Here is a 22,638-nt window from a genome sequence, read left to right as displayed (position 1 = left end):
ATTCAAATACGACAGTTGAATTCATACATTAGGCCAACTAGATTTCACTTTGCACTCTGAGATGAAATTGGAAAGCCGTGTGTGTGTGTGTGTGTGTGTGTGTGTGTGTGTGTGTGTGTGTGTGTGTGTGTGTGTGTGTGTGTGTGTGTGTGTGTGTGTGTGTGTGTGTGTGTGTGTGTGTGTGTGTGTGTGTGTGTGTGTGTTGTGTCACTTGAGATTATTCGGCAGGTCCAGGAACATGCTTCACTGGCAGACAATCCTTTTAACTGCTTGACTCCTTCTAGTGAGCAGAGACACAAGTCAGAATGCGATTTGCACCGAAACCTGACAATAACTGCATGACAAAGGCCAAGAATAGACACGTTAGGGTTAGGCCATCTTGTCACTGTGTTGAAGGGATTTGTTTTTTTTCGGAAATCTGTTTCCAACAAATATGACAAATGGGGAAAATCTGTGAACACACACCATGGATCTCAATATCAAACTTAAGTATCAAAGACTTACTTATTTTGTCCAGGGAAGTTCAAGAAGTTGCGCAACTTGCAGAAGGAGACCGTAGCCAAATTTCAGCAGCAGCACCCAGCTGTGATCCCATCCTGGTGCGAACAAATGGCTGAATTCTCCCCCTGGACAGCCTAATCATTTGAATTTGTCCTCTGACTAGCTGCCAAGACGTCAGTGCTAACCCCTCGTCTTTCTGTGCTGCTATATTGTCTAAATAGGCCGTGTCCTTGTGTCCACAGTGATGGGCTCTCGTCTCTTCCGCCTCTTCACCGGCTTTATATTCTAGAGGCCTCGGTGCACGTCTCATCTGGAGCTGACAGGCTCCTCTCTCAACTCACTGGACGAGCACGGATTTCTTGCTCGACAAATTCCAAACACCCGCTGAAAATCGGGATGAGATCAAACACTTTCTACATGCTAAATTTTATCTTAGGTTGATCATAAGAAGTATGATTTTTTTTATTGCACCTTAGTAATTTTTCGATTTTATTTTGATATTAAAAAATAAATGGCAAACGGAGATATTTGGAAATTAAGGGAAATACTAGCTCTGTTATGTAACCGTGTATCACTGAAGGTGGTGACCATATTAATAAAATTTAGTCAAGGAACTCATCTGGGTGCAAGGCCTTTGATTAACAAAAAGTTGTGTTTCAGACTGGTGGTAGATGTATAAACAATAATAAAAAAAAACTATTGTTTCCCTCTCTAGCTTAAACAATCATACAATAAAAATAACAAACACACATCTACTGTGGTATTAGAAGTGAGTTTTATTAATCACAAACAGAATGGTTCAAGAGGTAACCAAAGCAGAAATAAAAACAGGGGGAAACAAATCCCCTGACCTTAGATGCACATTCTACCTTCTTTGAGTTTGGTTTATGAAGAATGAGGTTCTCCACACTGTTTATTCCTAAGAAAATTACACACCATTCTGCGTCAGGCCTGGAGAGACCTTCTTAATACTGAGCTACTGTCCTCCTTGGGGTGGACGGTGTGTTTGTCAGTTGTTTGTCTGGCTTTACTCGCCTGCTACAAACTGAATATAAGCTGGATTCCTAACAGAGGTCTCCATCAACCTCTCCTGTTAGTTACCACAGAATATAAAGTCCTGTTTCAGTGTATGTAGCTGGTGGTAGATGTATAAACAATAATAAAAAAAAAACTATTGTTTCCCTCTCTAGCTTAAACAATCATACAATAAAAATAACAAACACACATCTACTGTGGTATTAGAAGTGAGTTTTATTAATCACAAACAGAATGGTTCAAGAGGTAACCAAAGCAGAAATAAAAACAGGGCAAAACAAATCCCCTGACCTTAGATGCATATTCTACCTTCTTTGAGTTTGGTTTATGAAGAATGAGGTTCTCCACACTGTTTATTCCTAAGAAAATTACACACCATTCTGCGTCAGGCCTGGAGAGACCTTCTTAATACTGAGCTACTGTCCTCCTTGGGGTGGACGGTGTGTTTGGCAGTTGTTTGTTTGGCTTTACTCGCCTGCTACAAACTGAATATAAGCTGGATTCCTAACAGAGGTCTCCATCAACCTCTCCTGTTAGTTACCACAGAATATAAAGTCCTGTTTCAGTGTATGTAGCCTGTTCATATAATTCAGTTATGGTTCCACGACGACGCAACGCAATGACCACGCAGACGCTTCGACGCAGTCGTGAAGCTAGCCGTTTTGGTTCTGCGTCGGTTAGTGAGCGGACCAATCACAGCCCTTGCTGCTGCGTCGCCTCTACGCAAGGTTACAATTTTTGGGAGGCACACGCCAGGCCCTTGCAGTGGACGCAAGGAGGGTCTGCAAGGATGTAATGGTCTGCAAACCCCCTTGCGTTTCGTCGACGTGGAACCATAACTTATAAGCCTTGACTCCTTATAGTCTCGACTCCTGATACAAACACCAATTAATAACACCTCATACCAAATTAAGTACTGTACATGGCATATTAAGGCATAATTCATAATTCCACCCTTATGTCAGCTTGCGTTAATATGGCAATGCAAAAGTACAGTATACAGTGAAATGTCAATTAGATGATTATGTTAAGAGGCAGCGCAGGGAAACCAGTGTTGTATGTAAAGTTTTATTTAGTTGGTTTGAGTATATATATCCTTCTGCCTAATACTGTCTATTACCTTTCTTTACCAAAAATAAATTCCACTATATTTAGGCACTAATATATTTTCTAATTCTGCTTCAATTAAAAAAAAGACATGTCTACATTTTTAACTTCTATCACAAAAAAACTATTTACAAATTTGCAGATATGTCATAAGGGAAAATGGTACAGTACTCCTCGCTTTCACAATTTGGGGCGGCATCATTCCTCTCAAACGCCCGTGGAGTTTCACAAATGAGAATTATGCAGGTCAATAACTAGGTAGAATCCATCGTTAAAGGTCAATACTTGGGCAGCTCTCCCCCGAGATGTTCATGTAAATGCTGTTTTTCTTCTCTTTATTAATATCCGTGTCAATAGCAGAAAGGCACTGAAGAGGAATGACATACAAATGAGAAGCGTTGTTCAGCTGGGATATTTTGGATGCACCGTGAGTGTCTTGTGTCTCTCCCTGTGTGGGAAGTATTAATCTGTGAACCGATTGGTGTTCCCCCCCCCCCCACACACACACACACACACACACACACACACTCACAAACCTCATATTAGGAATATTTTCCTTAGATGCAATGGAAGAAATAAAAAAATGTTGATCCGTCTCAACATGCAAACAGATCCGGGCAGATCTTCTCTAACATGGGCGATCAGGGTTACTAACACGTGACATCTCTTCCAACACCAGATAACTCATCGTCAATTAATTTAAACAAAAATAGAACGTCGGGGCAGCCCCTAATCGACTTCCCATCAGTTGTTCATATCGTATAAGGTAAACGGCGGAGCAGTTTCAATCTGTTTGAGTGAAAAATGGCATGAAATAAATATTTAATGGCGTTTGTCATGAACATTGACACAAGGACTTAAACCCTATTCATCAATCTGTCATAACGCCACCGCAAGGCGCCTGGCCAAGTGTAATGTGTGGGTGGTGAAATGCCGTGCATGTAAAATGTTACCTGATCTTTTCGGTCTTACCAATGGAAAGAGTTTCATATCGCCTCAAACACTAAACCTATTCTTTAAAAAAAATGTAAATCTATATACAATCCGTACATTTGTTAACCAACAAACCCTGTATTATTTTGATGTAAAACTGAACACGAGTGACTGCAAAACAAAGGAACAAAACAAAGAAAACAGTATATTCAATATATACACGATCAACAGCAAGCATTGAAGGACACTTTAAATGCAGACAATGCAGCACTGATAGCGGTTCACAGCGTCTGACTGACAAACCTCAGAGGCCTTCTTACTGTATAAGACTATCTACAAACATGAACACCGGTCGCTATCTCATCAAAAAGCCGGGCACAACCCCACAAAATAAATCAAACATGTAAGACCTCTGGAACCAGGTGCTGATATGCTAATACTTGTCCTTTAAACATTTTCTTAAATCTTCCCCCTTTTTCTATTTTCTTCTTCTTGGGAAACCATGTAGATGTTGACATTTGAATGGTGGTTAGCCTGGTCCTACCAGACTCTCGTATTTAATTTCATTTACACTCTGGACCCACTCAATTGACAAACGTTAACTCAATTGAAGGCGGATGTCTGTTGAAGTTTACAACTATTGGATCTGCCCAGTGCCACTCTGGATCTGCCATAACCAATCGCTAACGTTTTGCCGGGAATCACGTTGCGCGCAGGCTGTAAACAAACCAAACACCGTGAGTGAATATGTCCGTCAACGAGAACTGACTTTAACGTCATTGATCTCAGCCACTCCCTCTGTTCGCTTATTGGACGCAGAAAATTTAGACGGAGAAAACCCACTAATGCCGCGTTTCCACTGCAGGGTGCGTACGGTTCGGTTCGCTTCAGTCCGGTAGGGAGGGGGCGGCAGCTCAGTTCCGAGGTCGAGTTTCCACCGCCGACAGTACCCTTTATGGTAGGCCGGATGTCGATCGCCGCGGCAGCTACGTAAACATCGTGACATCATAGCAGCGCGACACAGTGTAGCCTGCTCAATAAAAACAATGGAAAAGTTGAACGCGACACATTAAACCAAGAGCTAACTCTGCACGTCTTCCTCCCCAAGAATGCAGAGGAACGTCTCCACCTCGTTCGCCCAGGCAAGCGTTTTACGCGACATGTTCATTGTAAAGAATAATACGACCAATCAACGGAGGGGGTCCGTAGCTCGAATTTTCCGTCACCCTTTCAGGCGTCTCTTTTAATATCCATCCGTTTCGGAGGTCCGAGGACGTTGCCTAGCGACACGCACAAATACGCCCCTTTTCCTCCGACGGCGAACTCGCCATCTCGGTTGAATTTTGAAATTCCGAGACAGAATTCAAGATGGCTGCGCCCATTGTGACTTGACGTATGAACTGTTTTCATTGTGCTTGGACCACTTTGGTGGTTTAAATGGCAATTTCAATCACTCGTATTACTGCAATACCTTACTGCGTCCGTATCTCTGCCTATGGCCAATAGCCTACTTATTTTGGAGCGCCTGGTCCTCTGCCAATGCTACCGCGACAACAGCTTTCCGGGTGGCGTCCATGTTTTCCTCCAACGACCGAGCGAAATAATAAAAAGCTTGAAGTGTGGGCGTGGCGTCAGATCCGAGATCCGAGTCGGTTCGCAGAGAATACTCGAACGCACCCAACGGAGGAGTACTGAAGACAAGGGCAAAACGAGTACAGGAAACGCAATCCGTACCGCACCTTTGCGAACCGAACCGTACCCTACAATGGAAACGCGGCATAACATACCGCAGAGCCTAGTACTGAAGGGAAATTCAAATTTAGCGGAAGTACTTAGGCGGGGGGATCCAGGCTAGGTTAAAGTGTTAATTAATTGTATTTCATCCAAAACCAAAATAATAATTAAAAAAATCATGTTAGTATCTTACACGTATTTAAAAAAGTAAACCTTTTATCTAGAGGCATCTTAAAATATATTCCTTCAAAAATAGTCAGACACATTTCCACAGTAGTAATGTACAAATGACACAAGGTTTAAAGCAAAGTACAGACATGTCACCTCCAGCTTCTTTTCACCCACTGAAACATCCTTCGTAATCGTTAAACTTTGTGGTGTTTTTTTTCCTCAGTTGAATGTGTAACCTGGCATTGGCTGTTAAAGAAAAAACAATGATTCCATGATGTAGCAAAATAAGTCGGTTGGCGGTGATGACTCCTGGACCAGTTGGTGAGATACCTCCTGGGTAGCTCCTGTGAAAACGTGTGACCTTTGGCAACCCTTTTTCAATTGTTTGGTTTCAGTCTTGCCGAGGGGGTCCAAGGCAGAATCTGTGGCAGCGGCACCGTGCTGGAACAGCCTCGTGTGGACACTGGTGAACATATCTGGCCTTCGACGCCCCAGGAAATAATGCTGCTCTCCCCCTTCAGATCACAAATGAAGATTTGTGTCGGAAGTCCCCCTGCAAAAAAGATAGCAATAAATGAAACCGTGAATGTCCTGCATTGAGGGACTCATGACCGTTGCATTGACTGGATGGATGGATGTATATACATGTATATAAATGGTGGATCTTAAGATCTTATTTTGCTATTGTGTCCTTCTATTCTATAATTTCATTTAGAGTCAGTTTAAACCAACTTATTCTTTTAAGTCAGTGAAAACAAGATTTTTTTTGAAGTCAGCATAAACAGACTCCTTATTTAATGTCATTGTAAGCAGATTTTGGAGAAAAAGACAAAAGGGAGGACTCACCTCATCCTCCGTCCGGACATAGTCTACTCCGTCTCCCTTCGCTGGGACTTTGTAGCTAAAACAAAGAATAAACACATTAAACACAAAATAACATAATGAGTTGCTCACAACTCTTTGTTTTAAGCTAGTGCTGGTTAATACTATTAATGATTGGATTGAGTCATTCTTATTCAATTGTTTCTTACTTGTTTCCTGCCTCTTTCTGATTGGCAAAGTAACCGCGCTTATATGCACAGCAGATTCCAAGTGTTATACAAAGGAGCACGACCACCACCACCAGTACTCCCATTACTATGCCAGCCACGTTCAGGTCATCTGTGGACGAGGAGAGGGGTGAATACAGAATCAAGTGTATTCAAAAATATATTTTTTAAATACACTTTAGGCTGGGCAAATTAGCCCAGCCTAATTTACTAACATCAAAGTTGGAAACTGGAGACAGGGATTTTTAGAATGGGAAAGAAATACTCAAACAATATATTCAGTGATGCTTGCAATCCAATAGTAATCCATAGTTGTAATTGTGGCGTTTTCCAGTCTGCATAACAAACCTCACTCTGTCAGAATTTGGGTGAATCACATTGAATCAATTGATGTCGATGTTCTTCAGGGTATATTCTCCAGCGATGCGTGAAAACTCAACTTCAAACCATAACGGTTGTTAAATAATGATTAGCTCCTAAATAAATACACAGCATTTAATGAGATGACACGCATGACTCTCTCCCCGTGGAGAGAGTGCCGCTGCGTTGACAGTGTGGCACTGTGTTTGCGGAGGACTTACAGACTTCCATCCGTTGGGGGCCGCACTCAGCATGTCCCGCGTCGTTCTTGGCCCGGCAGTAGTATTCCCCTGCATCCTCCTTCCGGACCACAGTGAACTTCTGCATGAGATAAAAACACAAAGCTGTGCTTACTACATTGACCCATGTGTTCTTTTGGTTTGGTTTTTGGTATGAATGTTTGCTCCTGTTTGTGAATGTATGTGTGTGTGTGTGTAGGTGTGTGTATGTATGCAAGTATGTAAATATGAATGACTTATGTGTGTATATAAACATTATACAATTATATACCTATGCATACGTCTGATGATATCTGTACTATATGCATGTCATGTACAGTATGAATATCACGCAAGTACCTCTGTCGTGCGTATGTGCACCTATGTAGGTACGCGTGTACGTATGTGTACGTATGTGCATATATGAGTAACATGCGTATGAGTGTCCCAGGAGAAGGTCAGAAGGGACATGTGTGTGTGTGTGTGTGTGTGTGTGTGTGTGTGTGTGTCGGGGGGCAGGCTAGCCAGCCAGAGAGCAGCCAGAGAGAGAGCGAGCAGGCCAGAGCCGCAGCAGCAGCATGGAGGAATGTGCAAACGGGCACGGGGCGGATTCCCGTCGTAGCTCGGGCCTTATCGCACCGCCATCAACTGTCTGCCCGAAATACCCGGAGCGCCCCGCCCCTCGGGTGTCTGTCGAGCCCCGCATGGCCGTTGCGGGGCGCCACACCCTTGTCGCTGCCGGCCATGCCCTTGTCAAAACACAGGCGGCCCCCCCCCGTGCAGAACGGGCCACCCACAGCACCGCGGTGACCCCCACACCCTCACTGTCACACCGGGGGCTCACCAGGGTGCCCGTCTCCCCGTTGAGCATGTAGGAGGAGTTGAGGAAGCGGACGCTGGTCTTGGGGTCGTCGGGGATCTCCTCCTTGTTGACGAACCACTGGTACTGGGACTTGGGGAAGCCCTCGTCCTCCACGCAGCGCAGCTCCGCCGACTTGCCCACCGGCACCGAATTGGGGACGCTGCACTTGGGCACCACCGGCTTCACTGCGGGCACACAAAAACACATACGCCGGGGATGGGTTAGCTCTACTGGGTCCCCCACAGCGAGAGAGGGAGAGAGAGAGAGAGAGAGAGAGAGAGAGAGAGAGAGAGAGAGAGAGAGAGAGAGAGAGAGAGAGAGAGAGAGAGAGAGAGAGAGAGAGAGAGAGAGAGAGAGAGAGAGAGAGAGAGAGAGAGAGAGAGAGAGAGAGAGACAGAGAGAGACAGAGGGACAAACAGAGACAGAGAAAGCAAACTTTATGATCACTAATCCTCAACTCATCCATCTTTGAGAAACAATCGCTAAACGTAGACCGTTGTCGCACCCACAACCTTTGCCCATTTGCCCCGCGCACGTAGGAACCGGTCCCGAACGCTAAGCAGATGGGTATGTGTTGTTCGGGCCAAGGGTGCCAAACATTGCCACCCCAAAAAACACGCGGTGCTGGCTTTCTTTAGCACAGCAATTTCGGAGCGGATGCAGTTTCAGGGTCTCCTCTTTTAGCCCTGAACACGCCTTTGCAGCTGGGCAGGTCGAGTGGCACAACGCATCCCTATGTGTTAGGCCCGAGGCTTGGCAAGGGACCTGCAACGTGGTATCGTCTTACCCCGTCCAACGGGGCATATGCATGGATAGATCTCTCCTGCCATAACAATAATAGATTTTGCGTTCAGCACCGGGAAGGAGGAAAGTCCAATTCCGAATAATAATAATAATCCCAATCGGTCAAAAAGATTTACGGTGGGCCTTGAGTCGTTTAGCCAGTTCTTGATACGTTATATGAGGCTTATTGAAATAGATCAGATGTAAGATATTAATACACAGGATGCTTCGCCGCAACGGGTATAACCTGAGTCGGGCCAGTCGGCCACACACACGTTCCCAGACCTACTGAGTCTGACTGGGAGTGTGTGTGTGTTTACCAGACCTACTGGGTCTGGGAGTGTGTGTGTGTACCAGACCTACTGAGTCTGGGAGTGTGTGTGTGTTTACCAGACCTACTGGGTCTGGGAATGTGCTTGGAAATAAAAAGAAGCCAATGGATTAAACACGGGAGACGTACTTTAAGAGAAGTGATGAAAGGAGAGATGAAAGGAGACCCGACACGAATAATAATCATGATAATAAGTACCTCTGACGACGAGGCTGATGATGATCTCGTCAACGGTCTTCTGGTCGTTGGGCGCCGTGACCTCGCAGCGGTAGTCAGCCGTGTCCGAGCGAGTGGCGTTGGTGATGAGCAGCGTGGCCGGTTCTCTGATCCTCGCTCTGTTCTGCAGATCCCCTGCAGGGCCACAGAGAGAAGATCAGAAGGATAAACAACCCTGAAATCAATCCACTAATTTAAATCAGGCCGTCAGAACGAAAAAACAAGTACCTGAAACCTTCTTGTCAAAGAACACATAACTTGGCTCGCCGTTTTGGATCTTCTTCCATTCAATGCGCGGGTTGGTTGTGGAGATGGACTCAATCAAACAGGATAATTCAATTGCTGAAAATAAAACAGAACGCGTTGAAATGGATAGCAGAACGGGGAGTGGCTGAAAAGTAATTCCAGATGGTATGTGTCAGGGAGAGGGTTTGGTTTCTCCGATGATGAACCACCATCAGCTCTCTGCTTCGAGAGAGATCGTTTTTCATATTTTATTTTGTGTCGTTCGGCACTTACATTCAAACTCGTTTGTCCATGGCGCGCGGTCATTTGTCTTCAACTCCACGGCCAACGTTGGAAAGCAACCTGGAAGACACAAAAAGAAAGAAAGAAAGAAAGAAAGAAAGAAAGAAAGAAAGAAAGAAAGAAAGAAAGAAAGAGAGAGAGAGAGAGAGAGAGAGAGAGAGAGAGAGAGAGAGAGAGAGAGAGAGAGAGAGAGAGAGAAAACAGGAGCACGAGTTGTCATCTGAAAGTCATGATTTCACCGCCATGAGCAATCGCCACAGTTGACCATTTTGGGGAATGGCAAATAAAGAGGTGGGAAGCACCCAGGTGTTCTGCTTTATTAGCCATTCCCCAAATGTACAGAATTCCATCGATGGTAAATTTAGAGACACTTCAAAGTCCTCCTGCCCCCCCCCCCCGCCCCCCCCCCCCCTCGCCCCCCACCTCCATCCCTAACCAACCCAATGACCATTGTTTGCGCCCTGGCCTTCTTTGGCCTTGCTGTAATACCTTCCATTTTTAGTCTTCCCGGTCACCGTCGTTATGTGGGCGTGTGTGTGTTTGTGTGCCCGTGTGACTAAGTGTGTATGACTAAGTGTGTGTGCGTGCACTCATGTGTTGGGAGGATGGTGTTTCTATGCACAGCAGATAATTGTGCAGGGAGGCATGTGCCCTTTATGGGGCAGAGCTCCCCCATGCCAGTGGCCTCTCTTCCCCCCCCCCCCCTCTCTTGCTGTCCATGTGGGACTAATGGCACAACAGCACCCAGGAATGAGCTGGGTGTCTCTGTGGTAGAGGGACAAGGCCTTAGGATTGGGTACGCTTGCTGAATCATACTGATAGCCTGTGGCCCACAAGAACACACACACGCATGCAGTCACGCACGCATACACACCCACCCACACACACACACACACACACACACACACACACACACACACACACAGGGAATAACACACACACACACACACACACACACACACACACACACACACACACACACACACACACACACACACACACAGGGAGAAACATACAAATGCGCACATGTCAGGAGGTGGGGGGGGGGGGGGGGGGGCTTAGGGTCGAACCATGCTCTCTCTTTAGCCGTTGCCGTAGCGATCAGCGGTCAGGCTTGGGGTTGTGTGGCATGTTTGTGATCCCGCCTGTAACATGGTGGTAGTACAGTCGGTGCAGTGGCCTGTCTCCAATGCTCCCGCAGTCTGCCAAAATGTCCCCGAGTTCAACAGCCACCCAATAGATCTGCTGCTGCTGCTGCTGCTGCTGCGGCTGCTCACCGACCTGGCTCGGCCTGGCTAGTGGCGACTACCCTGCCATTGACATCTGCTGTGAGACATATGGGCCACTCTGGGATATGGAGTCCTTTATAATTGTCTGCCTCGTGGGAGCCAAGTGATACACCATGATAGCCCATTTGAGTGGTTATTAGAAATATAACTACAAGGTGTGCTCTATTTTCTTTGTTAATTTCACAGCGTTTATTCCGATAAAAAATGCCTTAAGCCCAGGGGGTTTTACACACAGGACTAATTAGCCGTAGCATTGAGACACTCCTAGGCACTTCTAAATCGAGGTTAGCCTCGATGTCATCCGAGGCCTCGGCCAACTGTCATCCTCCCTGTTTGCACATGACTGTCTGGGTTCATGTGGCCACGCAGACACGCTAAGCTGATTAGCTCCTCGTCTCTACACATCATTACCAGAGACCAAAGCCTGTTGTTGTTACTGAGCGTCGACGCTACGAGGAACACAACATGTAGGTCACAACCAGGTGGCGTTGACTTAACCTCAGCGCGCTTCAGCTTGACCAATCGCGTGGCGCACGGGTCTATAATTATCACAAGGAGATATGCGGCTGTAACAGAGTGTACTGGATGGGTACGGCTTTTGACGTATCGATGGGATTCCGTTTAAAGCCCCGCAAATATATTGGTACGTTAACTGCAATACCATAAATCAGACAGTGGCGCATTACTTGAAGCAGGGTTAGACCAGAATGGAGTGGAGGATGAGCATTTCGTAGCAGGCATTGCATAGCGATGGGAGTCTCATCCATTCAGTCAGTTGTCAGTAATGGGAATGTGTACGTGATCTTCATCACAGAGCAGGGGAAAGGACGGTATTTGTCACTGTGTCTTGGGTGAAAAAGTACAAATAAAAGGGGAAGGAAGCTTCTTTGAGTGAAAATGCTTAACATTTTTTCGTTGGTTCAAATATGGAACGGCTGCAAGGGATTTGATCACACAGACGTGAAAAGGCCTGTGCTGCATATCTCGTAGATTCAGAGAACTGCATCAACAACAACTGAATGGGATGAATCGGTACCTCCGCCCAGTTGTGAGCTTGACCACTGCGTGACGAACGCACATGTACACAATCTGTGGAGAAATTCACATCATGAAATCTAAATGAAACACCCTGAATAGTAAAAAAAACATTTCATGTCCCGGGTCCCCCGGCTCAACGAACGATAACATTGTATTTTCCTGGGAATGTGATGATACATTTTTATCCACCAATATCCTTCTCCCTCCACTCCCTCCGCAGATTAGACGCTTGAGTAAAAGATAAAAAGTCGTGTAAGGTCTGCCCTGGAAGCAGATGTCCAGGAAACCCAAGTCCCTGAAGGAAGGGTCACTTCAGTCCAGATGCAAAAATACCTAACGCCAGGCAACAAAACAGAAGCCTTAGTGCCCAGGGTATGAGACACATGAGACCCACTAACAATACGATGATGGCTATGGATAATGAAACATTTATTCCATTGTTCTGAGTATTTTTTAGGTTGCTGGAACGCACGCATGCATTTGTATTTCACTAATGAATGTTTCTTGCCTGGGGTATATGTCATGCAGCGTATGAATATAAATAAACATAACGTCCAAGGATATCATATCCACGACTGTGCATGACTGAAGTTATGTTTGCTTGTTTGTGTCTTTGTTTGTATGAACAACGTCGCATTGCAATTAAATAAACTAAAACAACATGGAAGAGAGTTAGAGTCTCTTCCATGTCGTTTTAGTTCACATTTAAATGCAGAAGACTATTAAGAAGGGCCCTGATCAGCGCTGATGTAGTGAAGAACCTTCTTAATTCACTAAAAGAGCCCTCATTAAAAGTCATCCAGGCTGAATTGCAAATCTGCTTTCCTAAACAAACCCCGGCGATGTCATGCTGCATAAAAGTCATTGATTGGTTTCTTGTTTGGGGTCAGGTTTGAAAAGCTTGTTGCACGCAATGGGAAATTCAAGTGACTTCTACATCCATAGAGAAAACACATGGATGCTTGGGTTACACAGCCCTGGTGAGAGAGTACCATCTCAGGAAGAGGTAGTTAACAGGGGTATGGGGCTGCCCAGGTGTTCTGCCGTCTCTCCCCTGCTGCCTTGGCTGTCAAACATCCTCGGTTAATCACGGTAACAGTCATCTCGTCTGCCGCCCTCTCGCTTGCCTTCTCCGATGGCCGTCACTATGGTTTCATCCCCGCTGCATTTATGTAGCCATGACAACGGCACAAAATGTGCAGAACACACACGCCGGGCGCACACGCAAACACGGATGCGCACCCACACACACACACACACACACACACACACACACACACACACACACACACACACACACACACACACACACACACACACACACACACACAAACACTTACACACACAAAAGCACTTACACACACACACACACACACACACACACACACACACACACACACACACACACACACACACACACACACACACACACACACACACACACACACACACACACACACACACACACACACACACACACACACTTCATTTGAGTAAAGGTGTTTTCTCACCCTTGGACCACATATGGTATTTGTGGGTTTAGAAGACAAGCATAAGGTGGATTATTAGCTCGTAAAGCATGCCGGCACTCACTGACCTACATGCCTAATACACCTTTCCTTCATCCCTGTGTGTTTGCCCAGGACACAGCCGTGTGTGGTCTGGCAACGCTCCGTCAAAGGGCTTTCTTCTTGTTTTTGTTGGGTTTTCTTTAATCTTCCCTGGCCTAATGATGTGTACCCTGGGTTCTCCACTCACTAATCCTAATGTAATGCACAGATAAATCACTCCTTATTTTCACCCCCCCTATTAGCTAAATAATACAGCAGGCACCACAGGAGCAAACCAGGATATCTCCACTTACACACGGAGGAAGAGCTTCCCTGGGACGAGCTGTTATTTTTTGTGTGTTTCGACATAACCCGGTAATTCTAGCAGGGGCTCATTGAAGCGCGGCTCTGATGAGAACACAGAGAGGTGAGGCTGCTGTCGGAAATAGAAAGGTTTCAATTAAGCAACCTGCTTCCCTCCCCCCCAGGGATAAGCACAGCCTCTTTCTCCCCCACATCGCCTTCCCACGCCCTCCTTCCCAAGCCTGCTCAACATCAAAGTGGGCTCACAGGTTATGCTAACTACCTCCCACCGGTTGCTATCTCCAGCCTCGCTTTTCATGCATAAGACTGGCAGCATAAAAGCACAGACTGCTTTATTGATCACAGAACAAAGTCCACAACAACACGAACAACAACAACAAAAGACAATCATACGTTGGTTACTTGGCAAACCTGATAGGATAATGGTCAATTCTCTCCCTAAGTTCTGCCATTGATTGGAATATTCCCTACAGGGAAGAAGGACAGTACAATTGTGTGGTATCAAAGGAGCAGCTAATTTCCCTCTTTCTCTAATTGGCAGCTGTGATTGAATGAGGGGAGGAGGAGGAAAGGGGAGGAAAGGAAAGGAGAGGAGAGGGGAGGAGAGGCTTGTGAGAAGAGTGGAGAGGAGAGGAGAAGAGAGGGGATAAGAAGAGAGGAGAAGAGAGGGGAGGAAAGGAGAGGGGAGGAGAGGAGAGGCTTGTGAGAAGAGTGGAGAGGAGAGGAGAAGAGAGGGGAAGAGAGGAGAGGAGAAGAGAGGGGAGGAGAGGAGAGGAGCTGAGAGGAGAGGAGAGGAAAAGAGAGGAGAGAAGAGGTAGGGGAGGGCCTCTGTGCTGTTTCCTCTCTCAAAGATGGCGCCAATGTTACACGGGACATTGTCCCGGTACTTCCAGTTAAAAGCTACTCTACAGCAGGTGAAGCCACCAACCTCCCGCCTACTGACAACCCCTCTGCCATATCTGACATTAACAGCTCCAAGGTCGAGTCCTCTGAGTGATGTATTTTCTTTCATAGCGTATAAAAATGCCATGCAAGACAGAGTGTGTGTCCCATCTCCTATCTGATATTAAAGACCAAAGGCTGTAGCAGAGGCAGCCGCCACACACTCACAGAGCTCTGGAAAAAGCAGGTGCAGCGCAGGAAGTAGAGCACGTGCATCGTGGAGACATCTAATTCCATCAAAACACAAAGTTAGGTGTTGCATACATATTCATGGTGTGTGTCGCTAACGTAGCGTGAATTGCTTGGCCTAGATACGGGGTGTACCCGTCACCGCGGCTGTAAAATTTGCGAAAGGTAGCGAAGCTACAATATGGCAGAGAGAGAAAGAGAGAAAGAGAAAGAGAGAGAGTGCGGGAGAGAGCGAGAGAGAGCGAGAGAGCGAGAGAGCGAGAGCGAGAGAAAGAGAGAGAGAAGAGCGAGAGAGAGACAGAGAGAGAGAGAGACAGAGAGAGACAAAAGTGTGAAAACAAACCGAGTATACTGGTTTGTGGAGCAGGCAGAGAGAAAAAGGTGCAACAAAAAAAGGGAGACCATGCCAGGTTAATGTACGACTTCAAAATGACCTTCGATTTTACTGCGGAAAAATCATGATTTAATTAAATATTTGAATAATTCAGCCTTGAATTGAATATTTTCCTTAAAACTAAAACGCATTACCACATAAGTGGTTCTTCTTTTGAGTTTGTAATATCATTTTTTTATGTATTCATAAATTGTACATAATACATCACTGTATCACCTTGCTTCAGTTTTATAAAATGACATTTTAATTTCATCAGTTAATAATATGGACTTTGTTTCATAAATGCCTCGGTCTGGCATGTTCATTATAAATGTTCATCAATGTATTTTGTCCCTTTGTACGTAAACGTCAACTTCTGGCTGGTCAGGAGCCCTCGTCACCACAAAGGCCTCTGTTTTCTTTTCCACCTCTCCACTGATTTAAGAGAAAGGGTCAACTGCCCTTCTCGGAATCCCTCTTGAACATCTTTTTAATGACTTAAAAGGAGGTTGTGTGTGAAGTACGCTCCACTGGAAGTGAACAGGACATCTTTCATGGCGAGCAAATATTTATCTGCTCAAGTAAACTAGGTTACATGGTTTTTGGCCCGTGTATACTTGACCAATACGTCTGCTTTTCGGGCACAATGAACAACATTTCTTTGGGAGCCCTGGGCAGAATTTGGGAAACAATAAGTTAAGTTAAGTCTTGCGTTTCATTTTAAGGGTCAAAACCTAGGGGAAAACACAAACAAATATGTGTGTTTACATATCTTATTTTGTGTTGACATTCTGCCTGGGCAAATGATGGCGGATTATCAGAATGATGTCATCAGAGGCTGCAAGGTTGTCATCCTGCCATTTGTGTGAATCAAACGTCCATTATGTCACCAATTGTAGTATATGTATGAGTAAACAAGTTCATCATCCATAAAATGAAAATCCAAGAATGTGAATAAAGAGAATATAATAAAAATAATGCAGCGGATGACTCATTGAATGATGCATGGCAGCACCAAGGCGTAAACCGGAAACCGTCCAAAAATAGAACACAGAACACGGTTATGTTTTGGACTGAGCCACTCATATCTTCAAATCCTTACCCCTAGGAAATGCTCATTTCCATTTGATAAAAGTCTATGATGTCAGTTGGGACACAAAGCCTGACAAATTAATTCATAAGAGCATTTCATATTACCATAAGCTCCTTTTTTTAGAGACGATTACAGCTCAATACTAGACAAAGGATTCTCTGGTTCCCATAGCAATTTTGGATATTTCCATAGTAACTGGGACTCAAAGTGGGTCCCTCACCATTTCCACCCAGAGAGCAGAGAGTAACAGAAAGTTTCCCACCTGTTGTGTTTACACTGGGAGAAAGTCAGTAAACGGGAAAAAAATAGCAACCACCCCCGGCCACACAAATAGAAGAAAAGTCAAAGACACCTAGAGATTGCCTCTGGTAGCGCTCAGACAGGGGAAAGCCCCACCATATTGTACTGTCACAGCTGCCACCAAGCAGTGCCTCTGCCCACGTACAACTCCACCAGTGAACTTTCTTATCCTTGCATGTCCCTATTTTTACCTTTCTGCTCCAGCAAAGCGCTACATGGTGCGGGTGATTGGATTAGGAGGTGTGTGGGACACTGAGATCCCAGTCAGTGATACCACTTCATGGGAATGTTCCCAGACGATGGACAACACTTTGGAGGCATTTATGATTAAGGTCTGAATCGACTCTCTTGACAAAATATTCCCCTTGTAGAAATAACAAGGGGAATCTCCTTCCATCAGCTGGAAAAAGATGACAAATAAGATTTCGCCTGATCTGGAAACTGTATCCTAGTTTCAGTTGTTGTATGGTCGTTAAAAAATTAGAAAAAAACTGACCTATAACAGAGTTGTGTGAATAATCACTTCTGTGCACTCCTTCAAATCCTTCATATACTCTCTCTTCAACCCTCCTTTTTTACCTCTTCAACTGCATGGATTTAATGTATTCTCTCCTGCTGTGGGAGGACATTATCCCCACTGATCAATGCCAAAGCAATAGCCTAACCTTTTTGACTCAAATTGATTCATCGATTGATTGTTTGATGTACGTCTTTCACCCAGTAACACAGTGCACTCATAGCAGGAACATGTGAGGATGAATAGGAACCTGTTTTCCCCAGGATTTTTTTTTCTAACACATTTGGATGCTTAGTCGTTTTTTTCCTTCTTCATCTGATGAAGTTGGAGGTGAAAGCCATTGATGGGGGGCTGTGTTTAGCCCTTGAGAATGTAACTGTGATGAAGGGTGTGATACGTAGCATTCTGCGCTACACGCCAAAATGACCAGGTTACGGAACTGCCTTTTAGAGTGTGCTCTCGTGCTGGTAAAACTATATATAGGCGGACCGTTAGAGCGAAGATAAGGCAAGCTTCACAAAGTAAATACCTCCAGCACTCCTTCAGCTGCCAAGCACATGTCAACGACGCGTTTGATCTTGAACGGAGACAGACCTAGCGTTATAGGCATGGGTCTCGCAGACTCTCGTGACCACGTTAAACATCCGGCGACATAAAATCTTCAAGAAGATGTTTCACATGTTTGAGATGGTAGTCAAGGTATGTTGGGGAAGTAGGTCTGCAATGTTCCCAGCTTGGGGTTTGCATCTGTACTCCGTCTGAAGTGTGAGTGGCGTGTGGATTTTGATGTGTCCAGGTGAATTACTGAATTATAGGTGTTAGATGAACTTCATAGTGAAGAGGACCATTACTTTTCAGAGGGACGATCCAATCACACATTTCTATCCTTCTTGTATCAAATATGCATTTCCTTTTAATTTTCAAAGTCTCCAGCTACAATTTGAGGAATTCAAATGGTTGGTATGTGAATGAGCAGATCTCCGAGGCTCAAACACATTTGGTAAGCTGTTTCAGACCAAATACTGACCGACTTCCTTTTCATTTTGGGAGTGTTTTCGCATTCAGCATAAAAACTGATAGTGATACTATCCTCTGAAAATACAAAACATGATACGTCCCGTCCACATAAACACACCAGGGGAGGTCAGGGATGTCTATGAGCACATTGTCGTACTATCTAACCCTTACTGACCGCATTCCGACACATGTGTCATTCACGCTGCCATTCATGTGCCTATGTTGATAAGATGGATGAAAAAAAAAGATATAATGATAAGGAGTCTATATTACAGTGAAACTATCCACCACCTCTAGCCACAACCGGTGGAGGTATCTGGCATGGCTGGAGGAGTTGGAAGCCAAAACATTGATACTGGCCACATTTCTCATAGCTTTAACAGAGGTCAGCCGTGACAACAATGCGGAAGTGTAACTGCGGTTATCACATGCCAGGCAGGGAGACGAAATCCGATCACACAAGGTCAGATGGAGATGCGTGTTTGATGCCAAACGTCAACGTGTCAACAATCCATCCCAAACCCTATCGGGATATATCTGGAAACGAAGAGAGATCCCACTTGGAGTGGAGCGCTACACGTGTAACAGTCCCGTCTTCCTTAGTTGTGATCCAGCCGGTTAACTCATCCGAAAGACAAATAAACCACTAGGTGACATCCCCAAACATTCCAAAATAATTCCCATAATGTCAAAGGCACTCAGTGTACTGATAAATCTCCAGTCTTTTATCATAAAAATGTGTATATGCTCCATTTAGCACCATCACCTAACCCTGGACTGCATGACTAAACGCTTTAAAAGCATGACATCATGAGAGGGTCTGTCTAGTTCCAGGTGCGCTCATACACAGATTGGCATTCCCCAGCCGGAAGCTCTCTTTGTGTATTCATATATTCAGCTCCATACTGGGCCTTGCTGCGGGCCTTGATCCGTGATGCCAGGCAAGGCCAGGGCCAAACCCAAGCGCCTTTTCCCCGGTAACCCCCCTCTTCCCATTCCAGGCAGGGTCAAAAAGACTATATGCATTGTCTAAGCCAATGGGAGGGCCAGAATAGGCAGTGGGAGGAACGGTGGTGTCATGGAACGCCTGGGAACCTGTCACTTTAGGTCAGCGTTCGTGTCTGCAATGCGGCTGGCTAGTCCGTTAGTCATGGAGCGCACCAACTTACTCACATGACTGGTACGGGGGAGAGAGAGAGAACTCTCACTCTCCCACCTGACACATGCTGTGCCTTTTACCCTGCCAGAAACCCCATTCCCCCCAGCACAGCACTCACAGATCCAGGGCTGGGGTGTAAAAACACTGTGGCTGTCCCCCACCAGACAGTTCAAAGACATGCCAAAAGAAGAAAGTACTATTCTAACTACCCTACTAACCCTAACCCTAACCCTATGTTCTAAGAAGTCCCCTTTTCCGTATTTTTCGTGTTGTGTTCAAGCGGAAGGTTCCGTGTCTCCGTGTCTGGGTGAACAGTCACACTCTTTGTAGCCGCCCAAAAGTTATTGCTGACAAGGGGGGGGGGGGGGGGGCGAAGTACACTGGCATTCTCTACAGGAACGAAGGGATGGAATATTACCGGGGTTAATTCATGAAGTCATGTGAACCGGCACGCTGCAGAGACGATCAGAGCCTTCACTTGAGCATTAAAATAGCCCTGTTGTTCGGTGTCACACTGCTTGTGTTCACATGGTTCCTCCGACCCCTGCCCAGGTCAATGGAGACCTTTGTTTGCGACACAGTTTCAGGGTCTGGTAGGAGTGGATGAATGCTTAATTAAACCGAACAATGGTTGAGGTCTATTGTGCCTGGATAAAGGGAAGGCCACATTCACAGGAGGAGAAGTTATCCAAAATCAAAAGGTTAATACAAAGAAATGCTAGATGTGACAATTAGTGTTTACCCGAAAATGTGTTGTTTGTCTACTGTCTTGTTATGATGGTGGTCAATTCCTCACTAATGTAATTATTAAATAAAGTGTTTTACTCAGTAGCACTTCATATATGGGTGCCAAACTGCAGTTTGTAGGTTTAAATCGATTTCTTGAATACTACCTAGGTAACAGAACCCTACATTCTACGTCAAACGTGATGCATAATTAGCTGTAACAGCTGACGCATTCATCTGCACCGTTCACTGCTGTAGTCTTACTGGGTCACTGACTGTACTCCTTTGGTTATCATAAAGTAAACCAAAGTAATTGGTCATCATGATAGATAACACGCTCAATCTCGATAATTTGTTCATTTGGAGAGTCCTATTCTTGTGCTATGCTTTTTAGCATAGCACATGACTTTAAAAGTAATAACTGTGAAAGTGTGTGGAGCGGTCGAATTTTTTTTTTATAAAAAGGTTAACATATTGGGGAGCGTAAAAGCAGAGCACTAATTGCTGAAATCCCTTCTTCAGTTAAGTGCTGCAGCTCTACATCCACCCTGACTGTTATACAGGCAGATAAAAGGCCAGGCCGCCACCACTTTCCATGATGAAATAACTGATGGCTGTTATTCTTTCCTTGTACATGGCCAGAACCTTAGAGAGAGAGAGAGAGAGAGAGACAAGGGAAGAGAGAGAAAGAGAGAGCACCTTGTCAGAACGGATTGAGGCATGAAGCCTAGCCAGCAAGCCGGCCTCCCCTGGCACAGCATCCTTGTCATGCTAACCATTTGACGTGCCACACATGTTGGCCATCCGAATGAATTGGGAGGATCTGTGGCGTCAGCTTAAACTGAGATCTGAGGGGTGGGCAGCGGGATGAGGGAGACAGGGGAGGGGGGGGGGGGGGGGGGTGGAGGTTGGAGATTCAGCTTTATTGCGTCTGTTTTTTTGGCCACGGGCCCCGCCGGGTTGAAAATCCTGCGCTTGAAGTAGGGCTGCCACGGAGGAACAATCTGTGTTAAATCGCGCCACTCAACTACTGCGCCAGAATTAGCCCCTCGCCCACACTCTGCACAGATGGCATCCCTGCGAATGCCACACATTCTGGTGAAGGCGGACTGACCCCTTCCTTAATCCTAATGAGGAATGCATTTCCACCGCAGCCTTTTGCGGGTGTGATGAAGACACATGGCGCCCCGGGGGCCCGCTTGTTGTGAATGTGCCGGGACCAGGGACAAGGGAACAGGGAGCAGGGAGCAGGGAGCAGGGAGCAGGGAGCAGGGACCAGGGATCAGGGAACAGGGACCAGGGACCAGGGACCAGGGACCAGGGACCAGGGACCAGGGACCAGGGACCAGGGACCAGGGTGCGCTGCTGGGTTTTTAATTGATCAGCTGCCTGCTGTTGTGTGCTAGCCTGAACTAACCCCCGGCCAGACCCCCTCCTCCAACGAATCAACGATGAATGGATCAGATAATACTACGTCAATCCCTTGGATAACAACAATCCTCTGACTCTCCGTTCTGTTCCACACACACACTGAAAGCTACCACACCCAGTATGATTATCCTGAAACACACCCAGCTCCACACACACACACACACACACACACACACACACACACACACACACACACACACACACACACACACACACACACACACACACACACACACACACACACACACACACACACACACACACACACACACACACAGACTCCCACTCACACACGCACACACACACAAACACATCACTGTTTCATGGAAATATTGACTCCCACCTAAAACTTTTCATCATAATAGGCCAAATCATTCCCCAGTAATTCCTCTCCAATCCAGCAGATAATAGTCCCTGTTCAAGGCTTTTTGTGGACGCCTGTATATTCTATAGAGGTGTATTTGACCCGCCAGCAGTCTCTTTACCTCCTGATGCCCTATACGGCGACAACACTGACAATGGGCAACGAGACAGATGCTCTGCGGACGAGGAAAGAGATAAGCGGACATTGTTTGGTGTTTAGCCTCAAAGTGTAGTCTACTATGGCCGGGTAAGGCTGGTCTGACAGCACCACAATACGGCAGCACTGAAGAGCAGGGACATGTTGATCTAACCGAGCCGACTGGCCTTTTTTTATCTGCCTTTTCTACTTCCTGCCTGGCCCAAGGATGACCACTTTATATTCACAATGGCGGCGCAAAAACACGCTCCACACAAAAGCTGCACTTTCAGTAATGGTCACAAGGGATGCAGGGCACGCACACACACACACATACAAGCAAACACACATCATCGTAATCAT

The 22,638-nt window shown here is 45.8% G+C and overlaps 1 protein-coding gene across 1 annotated transcript in view; it reads right to left on the bottom strand.

The window, feature by feature from the left end:
* Positions 1–1,257: 1,257 nt before the first annotated feature.
* The window catches only part of jam3b (junctional adhesion molecule 3b), a 35,993-nt gene continuing 14,612 nt past the window's right edge, over positions 1,258–22,638 (bottom strand). The window contains exons 2-9 of the mRNA XM_060057187.1: positions 9,820–9,888; positions 9,529–9,642; positions 9,283–9,435; positions 7,953–8,155; positions 7,112–7,211; positions 6,513–6,642; positions 6,328–6,382; positions 1,258–6,034 (exon numbers count right to left, since the gene is read on the bottom strand). Coding sequence (XP_059913170.1) covers positions 5,999–6,034; positions 6,328–6,382; positions 6,513–6,642; positions 7,112–7,211; positions 7,953–8,155; positions 9,283–9,435; positions 9,529–9,642; positions 9,820–9,888 — 860 coding nt within the window. The 3' untranslated portion in view covers positions 1,258–5,998. The remainder of the gene's footprint in view (positions 6,035–6,327; positions 6,383–6,512; positions 6,643–7,111; positions 7,212–7,952; positions 8,156–9,282; positions 9,436–9,528; positions 9,643–9,819; positions 9,889–22,638) is intronic.

This window comes from Gadus macrocephalus, chromosome 7, assembly GCF_031168955.1.
Source record: "Gadus macrocephalus chromosome 7, ASM3116895v1".
Taxonomy (NCBI): Eukaryota; Metazoa; Chordata; class Actinopteri; order Gadiformes; family Gadidae; genus Gadus; species Gadus macrocephalus.
The sequence above is the reverse complement of the archived record's forward strand: the minus strand, read 5'-3'. Positions and strand labels throughout refer to the sequence as shown.